Source organism: Mastigoproctus giganteus, unplaced genomic scaffold (genome assembly GCF_048544385.1).
Source record: "Mastigoproctus giganteus isolate SK-2022 unplaced genomic scaffold, ASM4854438v1 scaffold_16, whole genome shotgun sequence".
NCBI classification, from domain to species: domain Eukaryota; kingdom Metazoa; phylum Arthropoda; class Arachnida; order Uropygi; family Thelyphonidae; genus Mastigoproctus; species Mastigoproctus giganteus.
Window position 1 is genome coordinate 1,916,022 of NW_028328293.1, and position 26,069 is coordinate 1,942,090.

General features: G+C 39.0%; 1 protein-coding gene across 4 annotated transcripts in view; it reads left to right on the forward strand.

Annotated features, from left to right (window-relative positions):
- The window catches only part of LOC150074890 (uncharacterized), a 618,385-nt gene that overhangs the window by 527,740 nt on the left and 64,576 nt on the right, over positions 1-26,069 (forward strand). For all 4 annotated transcript variants that reach the window (XM_090389408.1, XM_090389412.1, XM_090389409.1 and 1 more), the window contains one exon: positions 5,666-5,813. In XM_090389408.1, the coding sequence (XP_090245534.1) occupies positions 5,666-5,813 (148 nt within the window). The remainder of the gene's footprint in view (positions 1-5,665; positions 5,814-26,069) is intronic.

Consider the following 26,069-nt stretch of genomic DNA (forward strand, 5'->3'; position numbering starts at 1 on the left):
CTTAACTGCCCTCTTCTGAATGGAATCTAGAAGCCTGAGAGAGGTTTTGCGGGGCACCACCCCAGATGTGGGAACAATATTCCATGGTAGGGTTGATTTGCAATTTCTACAAAGTGAACAGCTGTTTGGAAGAAAAGTAACACCGAGAGCAAAAGAGAAAACCAAGTTTTTTAGATGCAGAGGAAGCAATATTTGTAATGTGCTTGTGCCAAGAGAGATTAGAAGTCAGGGTAATCCCCAAAAGAGATTTATCAACTTGCCTAGAAATCGGAGTGTCACTAAAGATAAGCATAGGAGCAGAAGAATCCTTTTTGCGAGATATAAGACAAGACTGAGTTTTAGAAGGGTTGAAATCAACTAAGTTGTCTTTGCCCCACTGGAGAATTACCTGAAGATTGGCATTTAAGGAATTGGTCGAGAAATTGAAGCTGATAGAGCAGGACAAGTTTTCTCAAAATGGAAAGTGGAATGCAATGTGCTATCATCGGCAAAACTATAGATAGGATTTCCAGTCAATGGAAGAAGGTCATTAATATACAAGAGGAAAAGAGTGGGAGAAAGAACTGAAAGAACCTTGGGGGATACCAGCATGAGTGGAGAAGTTAGAAGACAGAGAGCCATCTACCCTCACCCTCAGTGAGCGATCAGAGAGAAAACTGGATAACCAATTACAAAAAACAGTTGGCAAATCATAAGATGGAAGCTTGTTTAGAAGACCTTTATGCCAAACACGAGGCACCTCCTTAGCCAGGTGGGAAGGAGCAGCAGTGCGTAGCACACGCTTCTTGATTAGACCGGGTTTGAGCCCGTCACCACCAAATGTGGAGGATGCGGAAAGGTCACGGAATGACCGCCGCATATCTCTGAGCAATATGGCCTTAGTTGCTAATGCTCCTAAAAACCAAATAACAAACAAACAAACAAACATGCCAAACACGATAGAAAGCCTTTGAGATGTCAAGAGCAACTGCTTGTGTTTCATCAAACTTTTCCATTGAATTTGTCCATAAATGGGTAACATAAGCCAGAATATCACCAGTGGATCGACACTGATGGAATCCATACTGGTGATCGTTGATCAGACGGAAGGTTTCTAGGTAGTTTAAGAGTTGGCGGTTAATTGATTTCTCCATTACTTTGGAAAGAGTAGAAGTAATTGCAATGAAACAATAATTGGATGGGAGGGATTTGTCACCCTTTTTAGGAACTTGGCTGGATATGAGCAAATTTCCTAGCAGAAGGAAAAACACCTTTGGAATAAGAAAGTGAAAAAAGGCGGCAATGAACAGGGGTAAGTTCAGGAGCACAGTTTTGAGAACAAGTGGAGAAATACCATCATGGTCTGGAGCTTTCTTAGCATCAAGAATCGTCAAAATCCTTCTGACGTCCTTTTGACAGAAGACCACAGGAGGCATTGAATGGAACATGTTGGGAATGGTGGGAGGTGTTTTACCAAGATAATTAATACATGAGTTGGAAGAAAAATGGGATGCTAGAAGGTCAGCTTTATCGTTGGCTGAAGTGACAACAGAACCATCTGGTTTTGACAGAGGTAGGAGCAGAGATGGGCAAAAGTTGTGGCCAATAGCTTTGGCAAGAGACCAGAATGCTTTGCCAGCATTAGCACAAGAAGCAAGTTTTCTACTCTTAGCCTGTTCAAAATCTAGTTTGGACTGATTAATGACTGCTTTACAATTGTTGCGAGCTTTGGTGTAGGCAGAAAATGAAACTGAAGAATTAGAAACAAGCCAATTACGATATGCAATGTTCTTCTCTTGAACAGCCTTAGCACATTTATTGGAAAACCAAGGTTTAGATAAATGACAAGATTTTAAAGTGGAGTAAAGGATTCCATTCCTACAAGAATAATTTCACTGACACGATCAGAGCAAACGTTGACATCAGAAGTTTTGAAACAGTAGTCACCAAGGGTAAGAAGAAAAGAAATCTTGCAGGTCATCCCATTTTGCATTCTTGTAATGCCAAACAATATGAGGTTGGGAATAGCCATGAGGTAAAGGCTCCATTGGAGAAGAGACATTCACCAAGTTGTGATCTGAGGTACCTAAAAGACTACTCACTTTGACTGTGTACTTGAAATGGTTGTTTGTGAGAAAAAGATCAAGTGTGTTGGCTGTATGGTTAGGGTTGTCCGGTATCCTTGTAGGTAAATGTACAATCTGTGCATGGAAGGGTCATTAGAAATTGCAAAAGCCTCAGCATCTCGACCAGCTGGGTCGGTGTGAATAGAAAACGGAAGCCAGCTGGAGTTGTGAACATTAAAATCGCCAAGGAAAATTATCTCACTGAACAAAGTCAAGTTGCAAAGAGCTCCAAGTGATTAGTGGAGTTGGGAGAACAGTAGAGACAGCAGATAAATTTGACACAATGAGGTAGAGAGATTTTAAGCCAGAGAAGATTGAAGAGAGGAGATTCCAAATTACCAATTCTCTGACAGGGAATATTGGAATGGACATATGCACAAGTACCACCTTTGAGGCGAATAATTTGGCCAGCAGAGATGAGCAGTATTTGAATCAACCGATAACTGATATTCTGTCAGAAAAAGTACATGGGGTTTGGCAGACTGCAAGTGGAAATGGACATCGTTGAAATTAGAATTGAGATTACGTATATCTGTGAAATGAACTAGGAAATGTTTGGGAGGTTTAGATCTTTTCGCAGATAAGCTTACTCTATTAGTTTGACAATTCATGGTGTATTCAATAGTAAGAAAAAGTGGGGGGGGGGGACATGCTGTATGAAGTAATGAAATTTTTGGATATGGCATACACAAGGTGAGAATATACCCAGATCCTTGACATACCGTGGCCTCGACAATGCCCCCTGCATACACACTATTTGGACTCCCTCCACATAGTGTGTATGCAGGGTAGAGCTAGCAAGATTATAGACTAGCTGATCTGGAAGCCTCCTAAAGAGTTACCAATAGGTTCAGTCCAGTGTACTAACTAGCGGCCGGCCTGCGAACACCGTTTTAGAGCTGTACCCTCGAAATGTAAGGAAGATTGGATCTCGCCATGATGTTCATCATAACTTCAAAAGTCATCAGTCATACTGCATGATGGAAGAGATCTGAAACTTAGCTCTGGAGGCTAAACATGGGTTCCATCACTTCAAGCCTCCAATAAGCAAAGTGGTGGTATTGCACCAGTTGGTGAGAGTCATCTACCACCTAGTATTGCCTGGTAACACAGAGGGGCGTCGTTCCTCCGTGTTGTGTGGGCGCCACACCTCGACCCATGCTTACATTGGTTCATACCTGGGTGGTCACCCACAGTGTGCTTGTGCCTGGTGGTTATACCCAGGATTACTAACAATCTCACCATCGTGAAGGTGCAAGTAGAGGATTTGGCTGTCACAGACCGTCCGGACTTCACTGAAATTGGGTCTACATGACTTGAATGTCACCCGAATATCAGTTCCATCAGCGTTTTAGACTCTCAGGTAGCAAGTACAGCTTGTTTTGCATATCTGAGAGAATGTCTGACAACCTCAATTATTAAAAGGCATTATTGACCAGGAGGTCAGTGGTGGAATCTGTTTTAGCAGGTTTATCATTATTGGCACCACAATATTGAGCAGGCATATTGGAAGCTGAAATTTGGATTAAATAAATATTCCCAGAAAAGTAGGCAGTGATATGACTTATTATTGAATAGCAGTGAAATACTTTATACTAGTGTACCTAGGTCAATAAAAATTATTGCCCTTGGTCTCATTCTGCTCCAGAAGATTGGTGCAAGCCTGCACTCTCTACCTTTTGTGATTTTATGGAATCCACCCGGTTGCACACAATTTCATGTATTCCAAATTGTTCAGAATTTTTCAGTGTATTAAAGCCTATGCCCATTCTAGCACACATTTCTGGAATATTGTGTCAGTCTTTAAAAATCTTTATCCACTTCTCCCAGTTTTCTGCTGCCACTTCAGTGTGAAGTTGGTATGACTTTTGCATGTTGTTCATACTGCTATTGCCTATGCTACTGTTTTATGTTGACTGGCATACCCACATAAATGTTCTGCAAATGATGGTGAATCTTAATGGTAGTAATGTTTTCTGTATTCAGAAATTCAATAATAGACTGCTGCTTAATCAATATAAATACAGTGGATTCCGTTTATTTGGGCCACCGGTTAATCGGGGCAGCCGTTTATTTGGGGCAAATCTTAAAAAACAGAAATCAATCGAGAAAATAGCCAGGGTTTACTTCGCTTAATTGGGACAGCATGCTGTTTAATCGGGGCAGGAGACCGCAGCACTGGAGATTACCTTACGATTGTCTCCGACAGTACCACGTGGTTCGGTCGAAATTCTGGAGGTCACAACCATAAATCAATAAAAACAATTAGCAGTCACCTGTTTATTGGGCTTTTCTGTTAGTGAAATCTATCATAAATGGATAGTAAACTTGATCTTATTGAATTTTCAATAATACCGGCAGCTGGAATTCTGTGGGTTATTATGGTGAAATGTGTTTACACTTCCATGAAATCTTCAATCATATAAAAAAATTAATTTTAAGTCTTCTCTTCATCCTATTTTTAAAGCTTTGCAACTCGTTACTCCGTTCTCACTTGTGCGTATCGTATTACTTGCAATTTGTGTGTGCTGTATTCTTTGTTATTGATTGCTTATCTTTTTACTGTTTTAAATTTTAACCCCCCCATCCACAAAGGTCAGTGAACAGAAATGTCAACTAGTTCGTATGTACATATCACACTACGTATTAATTATTCCGATTATCACGTATATTCTTCTGATTTTCACGTATCATTTAATTTTTTAATTGGTAAGGTAATAAAGGGTAAATTTGTGCTTAATATATCTTTGTTTTTATTGCCTGTGGATAATATTCCTCCTATTTTCTCTAATTAGAATCGCTCTTTAATAGAATTAAAATTCAATTCACAAACGTGATCTCAATGACCGACGCTTACTACACATCGTATAGTGAACGGTACTTTACTATGTTGAGTTCGTCGTAACGTGATTTGATTGTACAGTGAACCAATTGTAAAGGGGGGGGGGTACATTGTATTTTTAACTATTTATGTGAAACTTTGGATAATTGGGGCAGCCGCTTAATCGGGCCAAAATGCACTAGTCTCGAAGTGTCCCAAATAACCGGAATGGACTGTATATCAACGCTGCCCTTCATTTTCACAGACTAGCCCTGGTACCTGGTATGCAACATTGAAACTTGCAGGATATTGGTACTAACATTTAAGTTTTTGCATGACACCATTACATTTTGTATTCAACATCATATGAGTAAAAAAAAAAAAAATTGGAGGTATTAGTTGTGTAGTGGTCCTTGCAATTTTTCTTCACAACAACCTTGGGTTTTGGAGTGGTCCACTTAATCTTTTTTCATAACCAACAAAGGTTGAACAAAAGAAAATTTTATATGTAACTTCAGTGCACAAACATATCATGTATTAAAGATTGAGCATAGATTTTATATTCAGTTTACAAGATTATTTTTATTTCTTTAATTTACCATTACTCATTTGTTTTAATTTTTTGAACCCACAGTATACTTTATTAATTCCTGCAATGAAATCCAAATTTATCTTATTTTATTAATCATGCACTACACTACTATAAGGTAACAGTTTAAAAATATCTTTTTACAATTAGATTTTTGAGGCACTGGAACAGAGGAGAGTTCAACTCTTGTGCTCGCACTGATCTAACTTTTAAACCTGTGCCAGAATCTAAGTTAGCAAGAAAACGAGAAGAACGTGCTCGAAAAGCAGCTGAGAAAGAAAGAGAAGAAAGCAAAGCCGTAAGTGAAATACTGCTTTAAGTTAATAATAAATTCCATATATACCACTTTCAAAAGTGACCACTTTCAGCAAAACTAAGACAAATACTCTCATAAATTAAATTGTGAAAAAAAAAAAAAGTAAAATAAATTCAACAAAATTTTATTGATTTTAGTGTATGTTTAACTTGGTAATGCAATTATAGGTTTGACACCATTGCAAATATTTCACAAGCATATTGAAAAATATACTTTACCTCTGTGTGTGTATTTATGGAAACCCCAAGTACTTGCTGATATAAGACTTGAATTTCTGATAGAAAGAAAGGGTGTTCCAGAAAACAAGTAGAAGAGATAAATGAGAAAGTAGAAAAGAGGTTGGATTTGAGTGGAGAAATTAAGAATGCCTATGAGACAGGGAGTGGAGAGACTTTGTAAGTGATGGTTAATTAATTAATCCCTGACATAGTCTGTGTACTTTGAATGGTTGAAAATGAACAAGTGTTGGATGTGTTGCTTGGGTTGTCTGGTAGGTAAATGAGCAAGTTGTGTGAGGTCATTAGTAATTGTAAAAACCTTGGCATCCCAACCAGCTGGGTCCACATTACTAGAAAATTGAAGCCAACTGGAGTTACGAACATTAAAAGTACTAAGGAAAGAGTACCTCACTGTTAGCAAGTTTGGACTGGAGAAAGTCAAGTTTCAGAGAAATGATTTCTGTTTATATACTCCGGGACGACCAAACGGTCAGAGGAGTTCACAAGATATACAGAATACAAGAAACAGCACCGTATTCAGTAGTCACGGGCTTGAACCCCAGTCACTCAAGGCACGTGTACTTTCAGAGAAATGAAGCCAGAGTTCTGTGTGATTAGTGGAGTTGGGAAATGCTAGAGGCAATAGATGAGACAGAATGGGGCAAGAGATTTTAAAATAACCAGAGACGATCAGAAGGAATCATTTTCAAATTTAGAAGTCTGACAAGGAATATCAGAGTAAACGAGCAGAGAATATGTACAAGTACCCTGATATTCCTTGTCAGACTTCTAAATTTGAAAATGATTCCTTCTGATCGTCTCTGGTTATTTTAAAATCATAGAGCTAGCTAGGGCATCTGAGATGAGCAGCGGTTGAGGCAACTGCTAATTAAGACACTTAGAAAAATTAAGTGGGGCATGACAGATTGTAGGTTTCAATGGACATCACTGAGGTTGGAAACTGCAAGTGTGTATATTTCATCAAATGAATAAGATCCCCTTTTTTTTTCTTTTTTTTTGTGGATAAGTTTGTTCTATTAGGCTATTTGCATTCAACAGATAAAGTAAAAGTGGAGGGGTGGACATATAAATTAATGAAATTTTTGGATATACTCAGATTCCTGACATAATGTAACTTTGAGAATCTCCCCCTCTCCCACTACCACTAATACATACTTTTTTGAACTCCCTCCAGTCAATAGCTGGCAGAGTAGAGGTAGGAAGGTTATACACGAGCTAATCTGGATGCATCCTAGAGTGTTTCCAGTAGGTTCGGTCCATTCCAGTGGACCGTCTAGCAAGTGGCCTTGCAAGCACTAATTACAGCACTGTACCCCTGAAATGTAAGCAATATTGTATCGTGTCATGATGTTCATCATAACTTCAAAAGTTATCACTCAATTGCATGATGCGGGTCACTGGAGCTTTGCTATGTGGACACCATGGATTTTGCCACTTCAAGCCTCCAATAAGGAAAATGGCGGTATTCACCTAGATGATTAGTGTCATCTATCACCTAATATTGCCTGGTGATAAGAGGGGCAGCATTCTTTTGTGTGATGTTGTCACCCTATCTTGACCCCTGCTTATGTTTGTTCACTTTGCAGATAAAGGAACCACTAGGTTGTAGTGATCACAGTGTACTGATGTGGGATTTACTTAAAGATATAATTACCATCAGGGGTAAAGGAAAGGGTTTTTGCTTCCATAAAGGTGAGTACAGTGGGATCAACTGACGATGTTACCAATAGTAAATTCTAAGTGGGAAGCATTCAAGGAATTAATAGTGGAAGCTACTAAAAGTTTCATACCTATTAAGAAATATTGTTCAAGGTTTAGGCCTAAATGGTTATCAAATGAACTAATGAGACTCGTGACAGAGAAGAAAAATGCATGGGATACATATAAATTATCAAGCGACTCAGAAGCCTATGACAGATATAAGCTAGTCTGTAATCAGGTCACAGAGGAGGTTAGGCAGGCGAAGGCAGATTACGAGAAATCTTTGGCAAAAGATGCTAAGATAAACCGCAAGGATTTCTTTACTTATATAAACTCTAAAAGGAAGGGAATGAATCTGATTGGTTCACTTGATATCGATGGTTCGACTGTTGATGATCCTGCTCAGATAGAAAAAAATCTGAATGAGTATTTTGCATCTACATTCACACATGAGGAGTTATTAAGGTTTGAAAATGCCACAAGGTTATCAAATTGTAGCAGGGTGCTTAATTATTTTGTAATAACTGAGAGCAAAGTGGAGGAGAAATTGTCGAAGTTAAACATAAGAAAGGCACCTGGGGTGGATGGGATCTATCCAGTTATATTAAAGGAGGCGGCAAAGCAACTAAGCAAACCCATAGCCATAATTATGAGAGCATCCTTGGACTCAGGGGAGGTCCCCACGGACTGGTGATATGCAAATGTATCCCCAATTCACAAAGGGGGGGTCGAAGGGTGACACGAGTAATTACAGAACCAGTTAGTTTAACTTCTGTTCCGGGTAAAATAATGGAGTCACTGGTTAAAGATGCATTGCAGGATCATCTAGACAAGACTGTGGCAATCATTCAGACACAGCATGGGTTTCTTAAGGGAAAGTCTTGTCTGACAAATTTGATAGGATATTATGATGTGGTTACAAAGGAACTGGATGCAAAAAATAATTTTTATATCATATATTTGGATTTCAGGAAAGCTTTTGACACTGTTGCGCATGGAAGACTTGTACAAATTAGAGCAGAATGGTATTAAGGGTAAGTTGCTACAATGGATAAAAGGATGGTTGAGTGGGAGAAAACAGAGGGTGGTAATTAATGGGTGCTGCTCTTCGTGGACTAATGTTATTAGTAGTCTCACAGGGTTCGGTGTTGGGTCCTCTGTTGTTTTGTATATTTATCAATGATATTGATGAAGGTATATCAGGCTTAGTGTCGAAGCATATGATACAAAGGTTGGCAGGGTTGTTAATGACAGTAATGGCAGTGTGCTACTGCAACAGGACCTCGATAATTTGGGCAGATGGGCTAAGAAGTGGCAACTGAAGTTTAACCTTGACAAATGCAAAGTACTGCATATGGGTAGAAGTAACCCCAGAGAAATGTACCAACTGTGTGGTACTATACTTAAGGTGATAGAAAATGAAAAAGACCTGGGAGTAATTGTGCAGTCAGATATGATGTTTTCTGAGCAATGCAGACAGGCTGCCAGGGCAGGTCATGGGGTTTTGTCAATGATATATAGGAATTTTGCTAGCAGGGAAAAGGAGGTGATTGTCCCTCTGTATAAGGCAATGGTCAGGCCATGCCTTGAGTACTGCATACAGGTCTGGAGGCCTCATTTTAGGAAGGATGTAGATTTGCTTGAGCATGTACAGAGAAGGGCAACAAGATTGGTGAGGGGAATGAAGGGATCCTCTTACCAAGAGAGGCTTAAGTTCTGCAAATTGCAGTGGCTGGAGACTAGGCACCTGTGCGGTGATCTGATTGAGGTGTATAAGGCCTTGAATGGATTGAGCACGCTGAATTCTGGTGGGATCCTTCCACTTGTTCAGATTACGAACCTAAGGGGGCACAAATTCAAATTAAGAAAAGATAGATGTAGAATAGATGTGCGGAAATTTGCCTTTAGCCAGCGGGTGGTTAATTGCTGGAACAAACTTCCATCTTTTGTTGTGGAAGGTGATAGGTTAAATAAATTTAAGGAGGAACTGGACAGGCGTTTGGTGTGATATATTTTTTTTTTTTTTTTTGGCTGATGCTGCATAAGCTCATACACTTGCTTTCTTGCATCACATGCCACTACTACTACTACTTCCAGTATACTAGGTGTAGTTTTCATGCCTTGCACCTGTGGGAGGAGGTTAATAATAGCTGCACCATCATGGAGGGTGCAAACAAAAGATTTTTGCAGAACTGTCTTTACCGAACTTCATTCACATGATTCAAAAACATTACCAAATATCAGTTCCATCAACATTTTAGACTCCCGGATAGCAAGCCCTAGCCCTATCATACTTGGAATAATGTTTGTGACAAGTATTAGGGAACTGAGTGTGTATATATACTTTTGATCATGTAATGTATGCCTTTTTTTTGATCGTATAATGTATTGAAATCAGAAACATTTGGGCAGCTCATGCCTTACTGTAAGTGTGCTCTTGAGCTACTACTACTACAGTATATCTTTGTTAATTCAGTATTGGATTATTACATCTACAATGAAATATGAATTTCGGATCAGGTCCGTTGACTCCAAAAATTGAGTCGAAGTCTGCTGAAACCAAATAAAGGCATATATCACTATAATAAAAATTGAATGGAGCAATAATGAAAATATGTTAGTCTACAGTATAGCATAATTATGTAGAATATGGCATCTTTAAATTTCATATTTCTATTCACTTCCCCAGGAAGGTGCTGTGTGCCTTCAAGTTACTGCATGTATGCGTTCAATTTGAGAGAGAGAGAGAGAGAGAGAGAGAGAGAGAGAGAGAGAGAGAGAGAGAGAGAGAGAGAGAGAGAGAGAGAGAGAGAGAGAGAGAGAGAGAGAGAGAGAGAGGAGAGAGAGAGAGAGAGAGAGAGAGAGAGAGAGAGAGAGAGAGAGAGAGAGAGAGAGAGAGAGAGAGAGAGAGAGAGAGAGAGAGAGAGAGAGAGAGAGAGAGAGAGAGTTGAGAGAGAAAAAAATTCTTCTCTGAAGCACATTTAAAACATTTCATATACAAGGTATATGAAATCTTTAAATTTCTTGCATGAATTAAAGGAAGTGCTGTGTTGTTTGCTGTGCGTAATTGTACTTACTTTCTAATGAGAGGGTATATTGTGGGCTATTAGTGTTTAGTAGTGGCAGGTGATGTGATGCAAGGAAGTAAGCTTTAGCATTGGCCAAAAAAAAAAAAAAAAAAAACCACCTACTGCTTACCTCACCAGATGGAAGTTTGTTATAACCGTCGGTTAATCACGCACTCACTGGGTGAAAGCAAATTTTCACATATCTATTCTACAACCATACTTTTTAAATTTAAATTTATGCCCCCTGATGTGTGCTGTTCAAGCAAGAGTTAAAATGCTATCTGCATTTAGTTTACTCAAGCCATTTAAGGCCTTTAACACTTCAGTCAAGTTTTGTGCTTACTTGCCGATTCCATCTGTGTGTAAAGACTCTTATCATACTCTTCACAGTCTTCTGGTCTGTAGATTACTCCCACTCTAATTATACCTTTGTTTACAACTAACTCACACCACACAGGTTATATGCTAGCAGATGTAACTTCAGACTTGGAAAAAGCTCTCTTCACACTCAGGCTGCTTTTGAAACCGCCACCACCACCCTTTCTATCTTTCCTAAATACATTATATGTACCATAGTGGACCTTGTCTTGCACTATGTTTCTGTTAACCCTATTATATTGCATTATCTAACCAGGAGGTTGAATTCAGCCATTTTATTGACATTTCTGTAGATACAGTTAAGACTAAGTATTCTTCTATAGTTAACTACCCTGACACAACTCTTTAAGGCCCAGGGTGCCAAGCGATTGTGATCGAGCATTTTCTCTGTGCTTAATGTGCGGTTGTCTAAAAGCGATTTATAGTTCTTTTAAGTTCCTATCCTTAAGAAATTTATTTCTTTAATAACAGCTTCTGTTACAAAAGTACCTATACACAGCAAGAAAGAAAAGCCACCTTTCTTTATTTTTCGTATCTCTATTACTAACACTATTACGTAAAGTAGTAATACTTTACGCTTGGTTACACCAGGCACTGCTCCTGCCTCCCCATGGCGGGGGATAGAAACCTTGGAAAAACAGTTAATCTGCCAAGGGCCAAAAGGAGCAAATATGGAACAAAACGTGTTTCTGCCTCTGGAGACAACAAGCTCTCGGCCAGAGTTAGATATTGAACATGACACGTTGCAGCCCAAAAGGTTTAAAACCAATTCCTCAGCAACAGACTTTCCTGCATTTCTCATAATGCACTCTCTTGCAGATAACTCTCAGTAAGCTGTCTCCATTCCTTATCCTGAAACACCTGAAAAGTCTGGCAGGATCGCCTAAGACAGTCAAGAGACTGCAATCGGGGGGCATCATCGGGGGGCATCAACTAGTGGAAACAATGAACCACATACATTCGGAGAAATTGCTAAAACTCACAAACTTTGCTGGAATTCCAGTAAAAGTTTCTCCCCATGCAACCGTAACTACATCTAAGGGTGTTATATCCAGCTGGGATCTATTGGATGTCACGGAGGAGGAGATAACTCAAGATCAAAATGTCATTGCAGTGAAAAGAATTAGCATTAGCAAAGGCACATGATGCAAGAAAGCAAGCTTATATAGCATCAGCCAAAAAAAAAAAAAACCCTTATTCACCCATCCACTTGCTCTAAATATTTGTCAAGTTCTGCCTTGAATCTATTTAAGCTATCAACTTCTACAATGACAGATGGAAGTTCGTTCCAGCAATCAACCACATGCTGGCTAAAGGCAAACTTCCGCACATCAATCCTACAACCGTCTTTCCTCAGTTTGAATTTATACCCTCTCAGGCAGATTATTCTGAGCAAGAGGAAGATCCATCCGCATTGAACATGCTAAAACCATATTCAAGGCTTTATACACCTCAATCAGATCACCTCGCAGGTGCCTAGTGTCCAGACACTGTAATTCTTCGTAAGAGCAACCCTTTGTTCCATTCTTGTTGCTCTTCTCTGTACTCGTTCCAGCAGCTCTACATCCTTATTAAAATGAGGCCTCCAGACCTGTATACAGTACTCAAGGCGTGGCCTGACCACTGCCTTATACAAGGGGATAATCACCTCCTTATCCCTGCCAGAAAAATTCCTGTATATCATTGACAAGACACCATGAGCTACTCTTACAAACCATCTGCACTGCTCAGAAAACTTCATATCTGCCTGCACAATTACCCCCAGGTCCTTTTCATTCTCTACCACTGTCAGTGTGGTACCACAGAGTTGATACGTTACTCTGGGATTAATGCTTCCCATATATAGTACTTTACATTTGTCAATGTTAAACTTCATTTGCCACCTCTCAGCCCATCTGCTCAACTTTTCTAGATCCTGTTGCAGCAGTATACTGTCATTAACAACCCTGCCAACCTTCGTAACTTAATGTCCAAGTTTCTGCAAACTTGGACATTAAGCCTGATATACCATCATCAATTGTGGTTAAAAGAGACAATACACTCACATCTACAAGGAATATTATTCTATCCTTTAACATGGCAAATCGACCATCATCAATAAAAGCAGGCTATCTACTTTGCCACATTAGACCCTACATTCCTAATCAATTGAGATGTTATAAGTGCCAAAAGTATGGTCACTCTCAAACGGCGTGCAGAGGAAACCAAGTTTATCCTAATTGTGGGTCCTCTGATCACACCCAAAGTGATTGCTCGGCAAAAAAAATGACACACCCCAACTCTAAAGGCAACCATCCTGCTATTGAAGGACATGCAACAGATGGAAAACTGAAAAGAAAATTGTGAAATATAAGATCTAAAATAAAGTAAGTTTTCAAGAAGCAAGGAAAAGAATATTCAAGAAACAACCATGGATACAATTGATTCATTCAGACAGGAAGAACCGATCTTAGAAATATATGTGGAAGAAGATATGGACACTGGTCAGTCATTCTTCTCAAAAAAAAAAAAAAAAAAAATACAAACCAATGCTGGAACGTCATAAGCCAGTCACATTATAAAAACAGTCAGATACAGCTTCTACTAAACAGCAGTAATGCCTTATATTCTACAGTAGAATTGTAGAGGATTTCGTAGGAACCTTAATGATATTCAAGTTTTAATTAACTGCTACTCTCAGTTGGTTTCTGTCTACAGGAAATCTATCTAACTTCCAATATAAAGGACTATGCCATCTATCGACAAGGTCGTAATACTTCAAATGGGGGGGGGGGGGTATCTTGGTCAGGTCAAAGATCCCAACCAAGCAAATTGTTTTGCAAACTGAAATTGAAGTTGTTACCGTATGTTCGATAACCCAGATTGCATTAACACTAGTATCAGTCTATCTCCCATCATGCCATACCTTCTCTTACCAAGATCTTGAAAACCTGCTAATGCAATTACCTTCTCCTGTCTGTCTCTTGGGGGATTTCAATGGCCACTGCCCCTTATGAGGATCGACTAAATGAGATAGACCTGGCCAACTAATTGAAACTTTTCTGAATAGGCAAAACCTTACTGTTCTTAATACTGGTGCACCCACTCACATACAATTACCAACTGTACAAACTTCTGAAATCGATCTATCAATATGCTCCCCAATTCTGTTTCCAATCATGGAATGGTCCACCATGGATGATCCCATACCATTTTCCAATTGTTTGTGATCTGCTCACTACACAACCCGGCCCTGCAGGAAATGGAAATTCTCTCAAGCCAACTAGGTCAAATTTCAATCAGCTGTCAGCCTGGATGGTAAAATTATACGAACACAGCCAATAGATGAAGCCACAGATTATATCATGTCACACCTATTATCTACAGCTAATTGCTATGCTCAATACCATTGTCAAATCCCACTTCCCAATGGCACCATAACTATTTGTGGAATGAAGAATGCACAAAAGCAAAAAAGTTAAAAAATAAAGCTTGGAATTCATTTCATAGATTCCCAACCACAGTTAATCTTGTTAACTATAAGAAGCTAAGGGCAAAAGCACGTCTCACACAAAGAGAGGCCAAGAAGAATTCCTGGATTCGGCGGAGCAATATGGCCTTAGTTGCTAATGCTCCTAAAATCCAAATAACAAACAAACAACAAACCTGGATTCAGTTTGCCTCTACCATAAGCAAAAACACTAACTCCAGGTTAATATGGAAGAAAATTAGGTAGATTTCTGGCAAGTTTCCGGCCATCCCTTCCCCAATTCTTTCATGGAATTGGCAAGAACTCACTGCTCCTGAGGACATTGCAGATGCCTTAGGCACAACCTTTGCCCAAGTTTCAGCAGCATCAACTTACTCTCTGGATTTCCAGAAAATTAAGACCATGATTGAACAGTGATCCATCAACTTTTGAACCTCTGTACTTCTACCTGCTGTCAAAACAAAAAGCAACAGTACTGCTGGGCCAGATGGAATATATTATATCATGTTACATCTTGAATTAAAAAATTTACAAATACTGCTGGTCTTCTATAACCGAATCTTTCTGGAAAACCTTTACCTCACCTCTTGGCACCATGCCACAGTTCTGGCCTTTTTGAAACCTGGAAAAGATCCTACCATTCTATACAGTTACAGACCAATTTCCCTCTCCAGTTACCTCAGTAAGTTACTTGAAAAAATAATCCATAATCGACTTGTTTGGATCATAGAAACATAACATGTACTGAGTAATAATCAGCATGGCTCTTGCCTGATCAGGTCCTCCTTAAATATCATGATCAAAGCCGAGTCTACAGTTTGTAATGCCTTTGAAAAAAATGAACAGGCGTCTCCGTAGCCAGGTGGTAAGGAGCAGCAGTGCGTAGCACACGCTTCTTGATTAGACCAGGGTTCGAGCCCGTCACCACCAAATACAAAGGATGCGGAAAGGTCAGGGAATGACCACCGCATATCCCGGAGCAATATGGCCTTGGTTGCTAATGCTCCTAAAAACCAAATAACTAATTAACTAAAAAATTAACACCTTGTTACAGTTTCCATAGACATATAGGGAAGGCATTTGATGCTACCTTGCATTGTGGCATTCTCAATGACTTCATGCTCTTGGGCTACGAGGCAACCTGCCTATTTCATTAGGAACTTACTTCAGAATCATTTTTTCCAAGTTCGATATCACAACTCACTTTCTGTGACATTTCTACAGGAAGGAGTACCACAAGGGTCTGTACTGACTGCAACCCTTTTTTGCCCTTAGAATTGATTCCATCACAAAGAACTTCTAAATACTGTTTAGACCCACCTATACACTGATGATCTCTATTTCTTGCCATTCTCAGAACACGAGATCCATTGAATGGCAATTGCAGATATTGGTGAATAAAGTACAAAGGTGGGTAAGCAATACCTATTGTCTCTCACAGCAGAAAACTGTTGCTATCAACGTAAATTGCATAGAGATCCTGAACTTCAGATATCAAACTTTACCATTCCAGTGACTAATAACATCAGATTCTTGGGATTAATCTTTGACAGGAAGTTAAATTTCTTTGAGCACATTAAATTTGTGCATACTACCTGCCTCTAAAAGCTGAACATACTAAAAGCTTTTTATCTGCCCTGTCTTGGGGAGCAGACACATCTTTGCTGCTCTTATATAGAGCATTGATCAGATCCTGTGTGGATTATGGTGCTCCAATCTATGATTCTGCCCGAAAGAGTACACTGTGCTGGCTGGATCCTATACAGCATAGTGCATTGCAGATTGCCCTTGGTGCTTTCAAGACATGTCCAACTCATAGTTTATATATTGAAGCTTATGAGCCTCCTCTTTTGCCTCTGCAGTAAAACACTACTTCTTAAGTATGTAACCCGAATACAAAGTTGCTGTCAGCATCCTATTGAGCCATACCTCTTTAATGCACCACTGCAAAATCTCTATATAAATAAACCCAGTAAAATAAGACCAGCAGGCTTGCACCTTATTGAATTAACACAGAGTTGGAATGTTCCTATTTTGAACAGACAACAAGTAATGAATTACTCTCAACCACCTTGGATGCCCCTCCTCAATTAACTTGCAATACTTATCTTCATAAATGGGGAACAAATTTCTAAGTTCAGAGGCTGCTGCAGCAGGATCTAGAAAAGTTGAGCAGATGGGCTGACAGGTGGCAAATGAAGTTTAACATTAACAAATGTAAAGTACTACATATGGGAAGCAGTAACCGCAGAGTAACGTGTCAACTCTGTGGTACTACACTGACAGTGGTAGAGAATGAAAAGGACCTGGGGGTAATTGTGCAGGCAGATATGAAGTTCTCTGAGCAGTGCAGACGGGCTGCAAGAGTAGCTCATGGAGTATTGTCAATGATATACAGGAATTTTTCCAGCAGGGATAAGGAGGTGATTATTCCATTGTATAAGGCAATGGTCAGGCCACACCTAGAGTACTGTATACAGGTCTGGAGGCCTCATTTCAAGAAGGATGTAGAGCTGCTGGAACGAGTACAGAGAAGGGCAACAAGATTAGTGAATGGAACAAAGGGGTGCTCTTACGAAGAAAGGCTTAAGTTTTGCAAATTACAGTGTCTGGAGACTAGGCACCAGCGAGGTGATCTGATAGAGGTATATAAAGCCTTGAATGGTTTAAGCATGCTCAATGCTGATGGGATTCTTCCTCTAGCTCAGAAAAATCACCTGAGAGGGCATAAATTCAAATTGAGGAAAGACAGATGTAGGATAGACGTGCGGAAATTTGCCTTTAGCCAGCGGGTGGTTGGTTGGTGGAACAGACTGCCATCCCTTGTGGTGGAGGTTGGTAGCCTAAATAAGTTTAAGGCTCAGCTGGACAGGTATTTTGAACGAACAGAGGGGTGAAGTGGAAGTGGGTTTTTTTTTTTTTTTTTTTTTTGGCTGATGCTGCATAAGCTTGCTTTCTTGCATCAAATGCCTCTACTAATGCTAATGCTAAATGCTAATAAAAAAATGTTTTTTGGCTGGTGCAGAATAAGCCTTAGGCTTCCCTGCACTACATGGCTAATAATAATTAATAAGTGCAGGCCATGCTGATAAAAATTTCCCTCCAGAGGCTTACAGATTCCCTCAAGTCTTGTGGAGAGTTCTAGAAATCTGGTAAGTTGAAGATGGATTACACAGTTGATTTTTTATTGCTAGGTATCCTCATAAGAGTCCAGGCATGGTACAAGATACATGTTCTCCATTTCTTTTTTGTATGTCCCATTTCCTGGTATTTTGTAAGGGTCAGTTTCAAGTTCATTAAAATATTTTATGGTGTTCATTGTTCAGGCAGACAAGGTTGTTAACTTTCATCCTTAAGTAACAATTTCTTATATGTTAGGAACAGTAATTTCGTGATCAGTAATTTCGATAAAGTAATGATAATTTTTCCTAGGATGAGGGGCTTCCAAGTGTCATGTTGATGTTAGTTGGTAATATTGTTCGGGTTATAGTGCTTAAGATGACAGTTTAGCCATCTTAAGGTCCAATATTGGATGCTAAATATCTTTTCTTTTTGGCATGCAAAGGACCAGATCTTGGGAAGGATGGGTGTCAGACATCTTGCTATATATTGGTTAGGGTAACTCTTGCCAGATTGCCCAAAATGGTGCATACGTTTTCTTTATAATTCAGCTGAAATGCTCCTGAAAAGTGAGGTAAGGCCAGCCACTGTGTGGGACAATACTTTTTGTATTAAATTGCCATGGATAATGGTTTTATCCTGGTTTATTTGGAGCCCAGCCATTGCAAGATATTTGACAAAAAGGTCTATTTTAATATTGACAAATGCAAAGTACTGCTTATGGTAGCAGTAACCGCAGAGTAACGTTACCAACTGTGTGGTACTACACTCATGGTAGTGGAGAATGAAAAAGACCTGGGGGTAATTGTGCAGTCAGAAGTTTTCTGAGTGCAGACAGGTTGCTAGAGCAGGTCAATAGGGTCTTATCAGTGAAATACAGGAATTTTGCTAATAGGGATAAGATGATGATTATCCCTTTGTAAAAGGCAGTGGTCATGCTGCATCTTGAGTATGACAAGTCTGGAGGTCTCATTTTAGGAAGGATGTAGAGCTACCAGAATGAGTACATAGAAGGGTAACAATATTGGTGAGGGGAACAAAGGTGTACTCTTACCAAGAAAGGATTAAGTTTTGCAAATTGCTGTGTATGGAGACTAGGCACCTGCAAAGTGATCTGATCAAGATGTATAAGAACTTGAATGGTTTGAGCAGTGTTAGTGTTGATGCAATTCTTCCTCTTCCTCAGATTATGAACCTGAGGGGGATCTTAAGGTCAAATTGAGGAAAGACAGTTGTAGAATAGATGTGTGGAAATTTGCCTGTATCCAGTGAGTAGATAATTGCTGGAACAAACTTTCATCTGTTGTGGAAGTTGATAGCTTAAATAAATTCAATTGGAGCAAATGGATGGGAGAAATGGAAGGCTTTTTCTTGACTGATGCTCTAAAAACTTGCTTTCTTGTATCATATGTGTCTCTGCTAATGCTAATTTTCAGAGGGGGGGGGAGAGAAAAGCTGATTTCTAATGCCTTATATGGACTATCAGAAGTGACAAATAGTTTTAGGTCATCTGCATAGGGACTGAAGTGGGGGTGGTAAGGCAAGAAATTGTTCTAAAATTGCAGTGAAGAGGGTAGCTGACACCACTCTGCCCTGAGGCATATCCCTTCTGACTTTGCTGGTTGTTGAGTTTGGGCTGCATGAGATGATTAACTTCCTCGATTCCAGCAAAAAAGTAAGGATCTGAAGTAGAGGAGCTGAGATTTTAAAGTAACGTTGAAGAAAATAAAGTAGGGGGGAGACAGACACATTATTGAAGGCAGGTCTGATGCCAAAAAAAATTACATCAATCTGCAATTTGTCGCTTATATTTTTCTCTATTCTGAAGAGAGTATTCAAGAGATTGGAGGCTCCCTCGACAGCGATAATCCATAACCACTCCGAAAGATTATAAGTTACATCTTCGATACTATGTAATATTACTTACTCCACAGCACTATGGTCCCTGCAGAACCTTGGCCTCCTCATCGATTTTTCTCCATCGTCTCACCTTAAACTGTCATGGTCATTCTTTCTGTCATCCACCCATCTCCTTCTCATTCTTCTTCCTCCCGGTTGTCCTTCCATTGCTTTCCTTGGCCATCCCATTTCCTCCATTCTTATCACGTGGCCTGCCTATCTAAATCTTGAGCTTTTTATTACTCCAGCCATATACGGTTCTCCATACATTTCCTTCAGCTCTTGGTTTGACCTTATTTTCCACTCTTCCCCCACTTTTACTGGGCCAAAGATTTATGTAATATTACAGTACTACCAAATATTACATAACTGTTCCCAGTCATAAGTGGTGTTACATGACACTCTGTGGTCTTAAGAATTTAATTGAGAAATTGATTCTGAGGAGTTGGAGCAGGGTCCCAGCTTTTATTTGAAATTGTTGAAAAGGCTCACTGGAGTGGCTGATGGTCAAAATTAAAAGGAGTTTAGTAGAACTGACAGCTCCTGCAGGTTGTGTATATTAAATCTAAAAGTCTGACAAAAAAACATGATTTGCTATTGCTGCTGCTACCAATAAAAAGGAAGCAACAACTCTAATGCAATTTTGGCAGGGATATAACATCTTTATGTTATATCCTTATGGCAGTCATAAAATGTTGAAAATGAAAATGTTGAAAATGTTGCTGAAATCTGGAAAGATATCAAGCAATCATCATGAGATGGGTTGTTGTAGAAAATTTTTTTACAATTTGTCCCTAACTATGAAGATTTCTAAGAAATGCCAGAAAATGATACCAAGGAAATTTTAGACATGGTGAAACACCTTAAAACCGAAGTGAATACTAAAGATTTGAGTTGCAGGCATAAATGCAAATTGGAGAAAGGGATGATTGTTAAGATGAAGTCTCCAGTACCTCTTATAAGAGCCTAAACTTCAAATGGTAGGGTTGGAAGTGGCAGCCGGAGTATCATAGAGGATTCCAATCCCAATTTTGAAAGAAGCAGAAATGTTGTCAAAGGCCATTGTGATCTCACCATTTGCTATTAGATTCTGGTGTAATGAAAGCAGGCAACTCATCAGCTTCCTTTTTTAATACATATTTCAAAAAATCCTGTTTTGAAAAATGTATTGAAAAAGAAAGCTAATGAGTTGCCTTCTTTCATTACACCAGAATCTAATAGCAAATGGTGAGATCACAATGGCCTCTGACAACATTAGCTTATCAGGCAGAGAAAGTAATTTTGTTGTATTAATTACATTATTATTTAATTGTATTTATTCATGTCATTAAAAAAATCAGATTATTCAGAAACAATTGGAAATACATTACAGCCAAGTTACATGAGTTTATGTGGAAAAGTAGTGTTCAGTTAATATACATTTGGTTAAGGTAGTTTTTCAAGAATACGTTGTATACATTAACCGAGCATTAGGTATAGTTTTCTTGGACCTGCCGATCTTTTGAATGATAGTGATGCCCTTACAGATGTTTTCACCTTCCTTAAAGATATTAATTTATATCATCTCCTCTAAGGAAGTAAACATAAGTAACAGACTAACTGAATGAAGTATGAATCAGAATAAAAGGAGCAACAGAAATTCAAAGTAAGCACTTCTGAAACACATCATACCTTATGAATTGGCACATTATGACCAACGTAGTTCATGCGCCATTAAACCCTAACACAACCAACCAACCATCTTGGACCTGCTCATTTGTCTCATTCTTGTTTGTTTGTTGTTTGGTTTTTAGGAGCATTAGCAACTAAGGCCATATTGCTCCGGGGATATGCGATGGTCATTCCCTGACCTTTCCGCATCCTCTGTATTTGGTGGTCATGGGCTCGAACCCTGGTCTAATCAAGAAGCGTATGCTACTCATTCTTGTAGAATGATTTCAATGAATGCATTTAAATAAAGGGCAGGATTTGATTGTCATTTGTATTGGAAATTTAAAACTGTCTGCTGGTTTTGACCTGAGCCTTGACTATACCATGGAAACCAAGCCTGTGATTTGTTATTTGGTTTTTAGGAGCATTAGCAGCTAAGGCCATATTGCTCCGGGGATATGCGATGGTCATTCCCTGACCTTTCCACATCCTCTGTATTTGGTGGTCACGGGCTCGAACCCCAGTCTGAATGAATGCATTTAAATAAAGGGCAGGATTTGATTGTCATTTGTATTGGAAATTTAAAACTGTTTGCTGGTTTTGACCTGAGCCGTGGCTAACCCATGGAAACCAAGCTTGTGAAAACTCCCTATAAATAGGAGACAACAGAAGTTGACAGGCATATGTTGGATTCTGTTGTCTGGTTACCTACTGCACTTCTGTAGAGAATTCTTGGGATCATTGTATTCTCTTCCCTTGTCAAGTGTCATATGAAAAGAACATCAAGAATTGAGGATTTCCAAATCTCTCCTTTTGAATAGCTGCCAGCACTCTAATTTTATGACAGAAATCCATCTTTTTGTTTGATTTGATATGATCTTTTTTCTATCTCAATGTAAAGAAGAGTTGGTACAACCATCTCACCCCCCCCCCCCAATAGGTTTTGTTTTTTTTTTTTTTTTTGGAAAAAAACACCTTTTCTCCACCTAACCGATCATCATCAGCCATTTTCAATCCACTGCAGGATGAAGGCCTCTCCAGCAACTTTCCAGTTCCTTCTGTTTTGAGCACTGGTCATCCATTTACTACCCAAAAACTCATGAATTTCATCTATCCATCTCCGACTTTGTCTTCCAGGTTTTCTTCTAGCTCCTCTTGGATACCATTCTGTTATTTTCTTAGTCCATCTGTCATCATGTCTTCGAGCTATGTGTCCTGCCCAAGACCATTTTAGTTCTTTAGTTTTGATAAGAATGTCCTTTACTTGAGTTTGCTGCCTAATCCATGTGTTTCTCTTCTTATCTAACAGTCTGATTCCCAATATAATTCGTTCCATTCTTCGCTGTGTAGTTCTCAGCTTCTCTTCCATTCTTTTGGTGAGTGCCCAAGTTTCACTTCCATAAGTCATGGTGGGGAGTATACATTGATTCATTATTTTACGTTTCAGACAAACTGGGATATTGCTCTTCAGTATGTGACTATATTTCCTGAATGCTATCCATCCAAAATTTATTCTTCTCCTGACTTCCAGCCATTTATCATTATTACAGCTAATAACTTGTCCCAGATAAGTATATGACTCCACCTTTTCAATTACTGCTCCTGCAATCATTATTTCCCTTTCCGTGGCATACTTGTTCATCATTACTTTTGTTTTAGCCATATTCATCTTTAGTCCAAAATCCTTACTAACTGTGCATAACTGATTAAGATTTTCCTCTAATTCTTTGGGATCGTGGCTTATAACCACAATGTCATCTGCAAATCTTAAATGGTTTAGGTACTCTCCGTTCACATTGACTCCTTTCTGCAACCAGTCTAATCTTCTGAAAGCTTCCTCAAGGCCAGCAGTAAACAGCTTCGGAGATATTGTGTCTCCTTGTCGAACTCCTTTCTCGATTTTAAATTTGCTACTGTCTTTGTCTAGTCTAATAAAGGAGGTAGCACTCTCATATATTTTCTTCAAAATTATAATATATGGGGTATCTATGCCTTGTCTTTCCAGTGCCCAAAACATTGCCTTATGCTCTATGGAGTCAAATGCCTTTTCATAATCCACAAATGCCAGGCATAATGGTGTTTTATATTCATTTGCTTTCTCCATTAGCTGTGATATTACATGAAGGTGATCCATAGTTGAGAATCCTGTCCTAAAGCCAGCTTGCTCTTTCGGTTGATTCTCATCAAGTATTCTTTCTAATCTATTAGTAAAAACCCTTGTGAACAACTTGTAGATATGGGATAACAAGCTAATTGGTCTATAATTTCCAATTTTTGATTTATCTCCTTTCTTATGCAGCAAAACTATGATTGCATTATTCCACTGCTTAGGCGTCACACCTTTTCTAATGCACTTTGTGAAGAGCCTTGCCAGTTTTTGTGTTATGTCTCTTCCTCCCAATTTTAACAACTCTACAGTAACTTCATCTTCCCCCGGGGCTTTCCGATTCTTCATTTTCTTCAATGCATGTTCTACCTCATCAGGAAGAATATCGGGTATGTCGTATGTGTTGCTACTTTGCAATCCATCTTCCCCACTGCTGGTATCATTCCCTCACTCCTTGTATAATTCTCTATAGTAGTCTTCTGCTATTTGAATTATGCTTTCTCTGCTGTACACCATCGCTATTCTTCAGTTTCAGTATCTTTCTGTATTACTGCTCATGGCTGCTGATTTAAATCCTTTGTTTTCCCTTAATGCTTTTTCTACTTTTCTTGTATTAAATCTTCTTATGTCCTCTCTGAGTCTCTTTCTAATGGCTTTGCATAACTCAGTATACTCAATTTTCTCCCTGTCAGTGTTTTTCTTGCTCTTCATTTGTCGTCTTTGGTTCATCATGACAAGTGTTTCTTGACTAATTTTTTCTTCTTTGGATTTCTGTTTCCCTATAGGTTTCTTGGGCTTTATCACTTTCAGAAAGTTGTAATATTCCTCGTCGATATCTTGGTCCTGAGCAGTCTGCAGAAGCTCAAACTTGTTTTTAAGTTCCAGTACATACTGCTTTTTCTCCTCCTCTGTTATCTCAAAGACCTTTGTATTATTTACTCGAGTCAGTTTTTTCCTTTCCTTTCCTACATCTATATCAAGTGTACATCTTACCATTCTGTGATCACTTCCAACATTTACCTTATTCAGGACGGTAACATCATTCACAATATATCTTCTGTTAGTGAGGATGAAGTCGATTTCATTAGTTGTTAATCCATTTGGACTCTTCCATGTCCACTTTCTGTTCACCCTTTTCTTGAAAAAAGTGTTCATTACTGACAGTCCTTGAGATTCTGCAAATTCCACAAGTCTTTCACCTCTTTTATTTCTTTCACCAATTCCAAAATTTCCTATAGTTCCTTTTTCTGCGCTGTTTTGCCTTTTTCCAACCTTAGCATTGAAGTCCCCCATAATAATAGTGTAGTGGGTTTTCTGCTCATCTAGAAGACTCTCAATTTCAGTGTACATTTCTTCAACCTCTTCATCATCATGGCTCGATGTTGGTGCATAAATCATTATAATCTTTAGCTTGTACCTCTTAGAAATCTTGAGTATTAGCCTTGACACCCTTGGTGATGTACTTTTGAATTCCAAAATGTTGTTTTTAAAATCTTTATGGACCAGAAACCCAACTCCACCTTCACTCCTTTCACTATTTTCATTGGTGTACAGCAGATTTCCACTTGATAAACTTATAAGTGATTCATTTCTTCTTCTTGTTTCAGCCAAACCGATGATATTCCAATTCACATTTTCTAATTCCTTTTCCAGCTCTAATATCCTGTCTTCACCGATGAGTGATCATACGTTATAACAGGCCAAGTTCAGTTTCCGTGCATGGCAGCCTGGTCGTACCCAGAGATTCTTAGCACCCTCTGCTTCCACTCTGATCCTCTCGCTGCCGTAAGAGGGAGAGTGAAAGCTGCTGGGGACTGAGGGCCATTTGTATTGTCTTTTTCTGCTCTCATGCTGGAGGGTTTGGTCTTTTCCTCTTCACGCTGACCAGGCGTCTTGAAGAGAACCACTCTACACGTTCGTTGCCACCTAAGTGACATAACAGGGCTTACCAAAGAGAAGGTGTGCATGAGTGGATTTTAGGGAGGCAGTCCAACTGGATTTCTCCTAAATCTTCTGTAATAGAGAGATATTGGATCCATGTTTTAGGCTGAGTGTCTGATAACACACAGGATACCTGTTCCCCTCTAAGTTCCCCTCTAAACCTAACCGATGTACAGTGGTTATTGGCCAAGAATCACTTACGGACGAACACACAAGGAAGCATGACATATAACAAGTTCCAAAGTAATTCTTGGCATTTTAATCATTTTTTATAGCAATGCTGAGTGTCAGAGACTATTCAACCAGATGAAAAAGAGACTTCATTCAGATGTATGACCAGCAGTGCTATTGTTATAAGCAAAACTTTGATCCAACAGAAATCCACAAAAAGAAAAATGTTAGGTAAGCTAATGTTTATTGCATACTGGTAAACAATCCTATGGCTCTTATAATAAAAAATGTATATTTTTTCAGTGAGATTTTATTTCTATCATAAATCTCCAGCTTTTCGAGTGTCAAAAGTTGGCAGCTATGCTTTTGTATAAAAGTGCTTAAGTAACTAAAGTACCTAATTATTTAATTTTGGTTTATTGTGGTGTATTGAAAACGTTCTGCAAATATCTTTTATTTTGCTCAAGAAGGTTCAAACAAATTGCAGTAGGCATG